General features: G+C 48.2%; 1 protein-coding gene and 1 pseudogene across 1 annotated transcript; one reads left to right on the top strand and one right to left on the bottom strand.

The window, feature by feature from the left end:
• The first annotated feature begins 720 nt into the window (after positions 1-720).
• LOC123441549 lies at positions 721-3,601 on the top strand (annotated as a pseudogene).
• A 2,049-nt stretch (positions 3,602-5,650) lies between these two features.
• Positions 5,651-6,538, bottom strand: LOC123443160. The gene has a single exon (XM_045119449.1). The coding sequence runs from the start codon at positions 6,345-6,347 to the stop codon at positions 5,868-5,870; it is 480 nt and encodes a 159-aa protein (XP_044975384.1). The 5' UTR covers positions 6,348-6,538; the 3' UTR covers positions 5,651-5,867.
• Between the last annotated feature and the right edge of the window lie 782 nt (positions 6,539-7,320).

Here is a 7,320-nt window from a genome sequence, read left to right as displayed (position 1 = left end):
AAGTATTTAATCTGCTAAAAAAGTGTAGAGAAGTTAAACAAAGAATCCGAACCGAATTATTACACTGTGTGAAACATGTACTCGTTAGAAAAGGAAAAAAACATAGAAAAGTAAATATAATAAGCAAAGGGTTTTGAACCTGGGTCTTCGGGTTAGAAGAGCAAGGCTCTCTCCATCCCGCTAGTGTTCGACAGTTGATATAGAATGGCATAGGTCGCTATAAGGAATACGCGCCGGGCGGTGACTTCAGGAAAACTGAATCGTTTTTTGACTTACGGGTAGCATGGTGGGTAAGTTATGCCAATTTCAGGGGTAGTTTGATCAATGTTTGAATTATGTACTTTAGCTATTATTTATATTAGAACTTTGTACTTTCGCTACGAACAAATATTATTTACGCGTGATATTCGATTATTCATCTATATAATTTTCGTGCATGGATTTAATGTTTTGATACAAGAAGTGCAATTGTACACCCGGACATTTAAGGGGTCATCCGGCGGTTGTGTCTCGACATGTCCATGACATTTAAGGGTTAGACATGTCAAATTTGACTTGTAAAGAGATAAATACACTCATGGTCATTATATTTGAACCCAAAGCATGATACGGTCACTACACTTTGGAATACACTCATTATGATTATTATATACGTAAAGCGGTGATTATAAGGTCACTCACTCACCGTATAGCATCGTATTACACTTGTTGATCGGACAAATGGATATATTTACCAGTCCCGAGTCACTGATGCCGCCTATCGCCTCCGCCTCGTCGCCTCGCCGCTCGTGCACTGCTCGCCCCGCTCTGCACCACGTCCGCTCCGAGCCGCAGCTGCTAGCTGAAAAAAAACCTGCTCCCCATGTTTCTCTCTTCCCGCTGTATGGAGAGCAAGTATGAGGAGCCGTGGGGTCTCAGTGTGATGTGGTGGTAGAAGGTGGTCGGGCCAGGTGGGATAGAGGAGCAGCGAGGCGGCAGGTTTGAAGAGGGCAGGGCGGTGAGGGAATTGGTGCCGATGCAGCAGGACGGGAGGCGATGGCGGGACAAGGTGGTACGGCGCGAGATGTTCGACGGAGGGGCGGCCTTCCACGCCACGGCGGCTGCGGCTGCGCTAAGCCACCAACAACAGCAGCACGCATAGTATGGCGACCCCCGGGGCGGCGCCGGAGGCTCATTCTATGAGAGCGAGGCGGGCGGGTCGTCGGAGCCCGAGCCGCAGGGGACCTCCGCCCGCCCACGTGGGAGAGGCGGGTCCGGCAGCAAGCGCACCCGCGTCGCAGAGGTGCACAACCTCTCCCAAAAGGTGCTGGCCCTCCGTCACGAACCCTTCTCCCCTGACTTCGCTCTACTTTTCTGCTCTTTTCCCTTGTGTTCCCCTTCACGCCAGGTAATTGAGCTTCAGACTAAGACATCGCTACCCAATTCAGACTTGGTTGCGACAATGATTGCCAAGTAGAGATGAAAATCGCATGATACCGACCGGCTTGACTTTTTTTGAACCGGGCTTTACCCCTTTCCATTATTAATGAACAAAAATATATAAGTTTCAGAAAAACACAGGGAGGGAAAGGAGAAAATCAAGTTTGACACATCACGAAAAGAAACCCATTGTAACCGCTTGACATTGAAACGGACACTATAGGACTAAAACCTAGTGACACATAGCTCAAACAAACTACTAGCTAACAGTTCAGATAAGAACGAAACAAGCTTCTAAAATCCCGTACCAGTCGGCTTCATAGCTAATAAAAGTCTCCTCCATATCATTTGGCTAGTGATTAAGCTCTGCTTTCTGAATTGAACCTTTTCTATTCCACTATTAGCCCTCTGCTGTTGAATCAGAAACGAAACAAGCTTCTAAAATCTCGTACCAATTCAAGCGGTTGTTTGTTGCAGGTTCTAGACATAACGCGACCTAGCATAGTTTGTTTCTGAGGGGAAAATGACTTGAATGCAGACAAAAACAGATGGATACAATTACAGACTGATGGACCTTTTTACATGGGCACTACGTCAAATTCCACATGTATACGTGTATGCTCAATGCTCATGCAAGAATTATCTTCATAGCGAAACATGCAGTGGGCGATCTGGCCGGCGAGGTGGTGGAGGTGGGCAGTGGCGTGACCAACTTCAAGCCGGGAGACAAGGTCATCTCAATCAGCTTCCCGGTAAGAAGACAACGCACTGACCAACACTATGGTTCCGTCTCGTCTCTATCGAACACTGTCAAAATCCAGTGCTCTCACAGGATCGGTGACTGCACAGCGGCGGCACGCTCACCGAGTATGCGGTGGCGCTGGCGTCCCTCGCGGTGAAGAGGCTATCGGAGGTGTTCGTCGTAGTAGGCGCCTTCCTGTTGGCCGCCGCCAGCAGCTGCTCAAGCTCACCGGGGTCAGCTTCGACGCGACCTTCGGCGCCACCGGTCCGAAGAACGCGCTGGTGACCGCGGCCTCAGGCGGCGTGGGCCACTACGTCGTGTAGCTCGCGAAGCTTGCGGGCTTGCACGTCACGGCCACCTGCGGCACGCGCAACATGGACTTCGTTCGGGGCCTGGGCGCCGACGAGGTGCTCAACTACAGGACGCCCAAGGGGGCGGCGCTACGGGGCCCGTCGGGCAGGAGGTACAACGCGGTGGCGAACTGCGCGGTGGTGGGTTGGGGCGTGGTCGGCGCTCAAGGCAGTGCTGGCCGATGTCACACCTGGGGTCGGCGCCGCGCTCACATCGATCCTATAGAAAGTGACCATCGCCAAGAAGAGGCTTGCGCCGCTGATGCTGCTCGCCGTGGAGATCACTGATGATGTAGGGACCGCGGGTTAGTTCGGATTAAAGACAGGGGGGTTTTCATAAAAAATGAAAAACGGTTTGACGCGACTTACAGAAGGACTGCGGGTTAATTACCTGAAACGACAGGGACTTTTTTATAAAAACGCCGCGGCGGACGACACAAGCATTCCGTGCTTTATTATTAGGGAAGATGAATCATATGTATATGGCTTATTTTCATGGTTCCTACAAAATCGTGCTTCTGAATCACCCCTCAATTGCTTCAACCAATATTACTTTGTGCTACAACCACGTCAATTTTTCTTATTTTGATAAAATTATTGTTCATGCATTTTTCTTCTTGCACCAATTTATTTTATTTGAACCATTACCAATGTATGTCTCATTTTTTTCTCATTGATGTTTCAATTAAAAACATACAAGATGCTTCTAAAATTTTCATATATATCTTTTCATGGCAGTGAATCCCGACTTCAAGCATTCCCAATGTGTGCTTCTATTGTTGTTTAAACATATTGGTTCGACCAAGTGTGCTTTAACCAATTTCTGCGAGTCATCTTTCATTCGTATTATTGTACATGTGTTTTGCTTCTTGCAGCGATATTTTTGTTTCAACCACTACTGAAGTTAGCTTCATTGTTTCTTTCTTATGTTTCCATGTATAAATATTTTTTCCAGCCGATTCAGGTGCGTGTCTTAATTTTCAACACAAACCTAATAGTGTTGAGTGTGCTGGACCAGGCATCACTTCTTATTGGACGCTACCTCGTCGAGGAAAAACTTGTGAAATGTGCAGAGCTGTCCTATGATTAGTTAATTGAAAACATACATCCGAGCTAACTATTATGTATAAGTGAAATTAGTGTTGTTGTCGCAAACAAAATTGTATATTATTTCTATCATATGAATTTCGACGCGGTGTATATTCTTAATTCGTGTTTCCAGACAATTCATTTGGCGAAGCCCACATTTCTACGAAATGTGAATACTATTTTTTGTCACAAAATAAAAAGATTTCTGTCAAAAATATTATTGTATAAATAATGCGTCCATGGATACAAAATAAAAAGATTTTTGTCACATAATTGGCTAATATTTTTCCATCTCAAGGTGAATGGGTGCTTCCGTCAATAAAAGGTAATGCTTCTATGATTGAATAATATATGTTTCCATCCTGTCGTGAAAGGGTGCTTCCGTTTATCTATACCTAATAATAAAGCGGTTATTGGTTCCGTCAGAAAACCCACTGCGATATTTTTGTAAAAAAGCCCCTGTAATTTTTGTTATTCAACCCGCGCTCCATCATTTATCTGCAACGCAAAAGGAAAAAACGATTCGCAGCAAAAATTATACCCGTACACATCGTCTCCTCCCGTCGACCCTGGGCCACCCTAGCATGTGCCCAGGCCGCCACCACACCACTCGCCGCCGCGGCCGACCTCAACCGCCACCGCTGCCGATCTCAACCCAACCGCCTCCGCGGCCGTACCTCTCCCCGCTCACTGCCCCCGTTGCGGCGCTCGAGCGCATCGCGTCGACCCTGGTCCACCTTGGCCTGTGCCCAGGCCGCTGCAACACCACTCGCCGCCGCGGCCGACCTCAACCACCACTGTTGTCGATCTCAACCCACCCGCCTCCGCGGTCGTACCTCTGCCCGCTTGCTGTCCCCGTTTCGGCGCTCGAGCACAGCTTCTGGATACAATCAACGCGACAGCTACAATGAGTGGGGATGATGCGTCTGCTCGATGCAGAACGACGGCGGCGCGCGGATAAGGCGCGGCAGAGCGAAATACTTGGAGGTGGAGGCGGACCTCCATGGCTCACACGGGGAACTCCGAGGTTATGGCGCGGCAACGACGACTCCTTATGGCCAGATAGAGGCGTCTAATCCGGAACTCATCATCTGGTGAGATCCCCTCGCCATGTCTCCAACCGTGTGTCAAGCACCGGCAATAATTTTTGTTTTGTGGGGATTTGTTTGCTGATGAATGAATGTATTGAATGTAAGATTGTATTATTGTAGAGACAGAGAATGGAACACCACCTTCAATTTGTCATCTGATTCCACATTCTCTACCCCATGAGTGAAATAAGATAACAGTCCATTGATCAATACACGTAGCATCTTTGTTTTGCTTTGCTTGTCCCGCTCAATTTCTCATCATGGTGAAATTAACAATGGACGGGTTAATTTCTCAACAAAACAGGATAGGACTGACTACATTAGTTAGTTAGCTTATTATTTTAATAAATCAAAATGATTATAAAAAGATGTAAAACGTGTGGTATTTTTTTCCTCATGTTACAACGCACGGGCCCTTTTGCTAGTAAAAGTAATGCAAACTTGTCATAAAAAATGCATCTACGAAAATAATATTTTTTATTTGTTTATTGGAAACACATCACAAACTAAAAGAACGAGCTTCCTTGGAAATATGATTCGTGAAAATAAAAATATTTGTTTGTTGGAAGCTAATCACGAGTGGTTATTAGGAAAATTATTAGACGCAATTAGTGCAAAAATGTTGTAATCAATGGGAAGCACTTTTAATTAAGCAATCCACACACCGGACCTGGGGTTTGTACATCAAATCTGATGGTCATCCTACCTTTCGTCCAACGGACATGCACTAGTCTAATGAGAAGTAAGTAGTCTGATCCCTGTCGGTTCCCTAAATTGGTTGAGAGCTATACTTATCTAGCTATACGTGACTTCACTTAAATAGCATTGGAGGAGACCAGAATTGTGCCTTTGTCTGTGCGAAAGGAGGGGAGAGAAGCTTTTCATGCCTAAAATAAAATCTGAGAACACGTTGTCACGTACAACTCGTGATACTGTCACAAAAAGGTTCACAGGGATTATGCAGCGAAAGAGCAGATAATAAAACTATATAAACATCATATGAATGATACAACCCTCGGCAAAACACCGGAGCAGAGTACTGCGACCTTATATAGGAGTACGTAGTTTATTACTGGTAAAAACAGATTATAGAAGATAGTAATCGTCGTGGTTAACATTGGACTCGAGAACTCTTCATCCAATCCAAACTTTGTAGAGTATGCCGGCCGTCCTGACTTACTTGGCAACGACGGCCTCCTTGCCGCCGGCAGCTGCGGCCGTAGCCTTGGCGTCGTCCTTCTTCTCGAAGGCGGAGACGGGGAAGGTCCTCCCGAGCCCGGTGGGCGTCTTGAAGGTGATCTTGGAGGGGTCGTCCTTGTCGATGAACATGTCGCAGAGCGTGATCCAGATGAGGAGCTCCTTGCTCTTGACCCCGGTCATGCGCTTCATCTTGCGGTCCTCGACGAAGGCCGTCACCTCGGTGGCGTACGAGACCTGCCGCCCGATCTGCTTGAAGGTGTGCGTGAGCGCCTTCTTCTGGCGCAGCCAGACGAAGCCGGTGGCGCGGTTGTAGCCCACCTCCTCCATGTCCGCCAGCGGCAGCAGGCCCAGCGGCATGTTGGTCTCGGCCAGCAGCTCCACCGCCTTCTCCGCGCACAGCGCCGCGCCGTGGTACACCTCCGCGCCCTCCCTCTGAGCCTCGATCGCCTGCGCCATCTCGACTGGTTGAATCAAATCTCGCGAAGTAAACTCAGATTCAACTCTGGATGGAGGAGTCGACGCGCCCGAGTTGCTGGGGCCTTTTTTGGTATTGGGGTATTTGGTTTGCTGCTGTTGTATTGGGGGGTGAGGAGGGGCTGATTTTATAGGGGGAAAGTAGGTTTGGTGTTTTCCGTTCCGGGATGGATACCGTCGCCCCAGCTGGGGATGAGACGGTTGGGAGAGGGGATTTAAGGCGAGGGTTATTAATGCTTGGGGAGGAAGACGGTTGGGTCTCCGGCTCTCCGACGCACACACGCCGCGCCGTCCAGTTGGTGGTTTCGTTGCTTTTTCTTTGAACTGCCCACCTTGTATAATCAATCATGCAGATTTATGTCGCCTCCGGGGGTTTAAAAACAGATGGCTAATTGTGCGTTAACCGCCACAGCCTATTAACATAGGCCACCCTTACAAAACATTCGGATGATGTTTGCAAAAATATCGTTCACCTCAGGAGCCCTCCGATTAGATACACTGAGCCGTTTGATTGTAGGCTTCACATTTCTTCTTCCTCCTCTTTCAAGACATCCATGACACCAGGACCTCTCTTAACCATGTGTCTCCTCTAAGGCAAGTACGCAACACCTCCACAGCCCCGACAATGCTGCATCACAAATTTAACGACCACACCGGTGACCGTATGAAGCACTCGCACAGGTCCAACATAGCTCTCATGGCTTCGATGAAGCTCTAATGCAACTCCGGCAGAGCTTCAACACAGCATCGACCGTTCCGATGATGATCCAATGCAACTCCGGCAGAGCTCCAATGCAGCACCGATGGCTCTGGCGCACCGATGCGCGTGGTACATTGCAGCGCCGGCGCACCTGATGACGCCTTGCAACACTTAAAACATCACTGTCGTCGTTTCATGGTAGCACCGGGAGCTGCTCCATGGCAGCATCACGCGCGATGAAAAGCTTCAACGCGT

The sequence above is a fragment of the Hordeum vulgare genome, chromosome 3H (genome assembly GCF_904849725.1).
Source record: "Hordeum vulgare subsp. vulgare chromosome 3H, MorexV3_pseudomolecules_assembly, whole genome shotgun sequence".
Taxonomy (NCBI): domain Eukaryota; kingdom Viridiplantae; phylum Streptophyta; class Magnoliopsida; order Poales; family Poaceae; genus Hordeum; species Hordeum vulgare.
Note: the sequence above shows the minus strand (reverse complement) of the source record. Positions and strands in the feature narration are given on the sequence as shown.

What these genes read in the sequence shown, in the direction of transcription:
- LOC123443160 (XM_045119449.1), bottom strand. Translation starts at nt 6,347, where the DNA reads ATGGCGCAGGCGATCGAGGCTCAGAGGGAGGGCGCGGAGGTGTACCAC.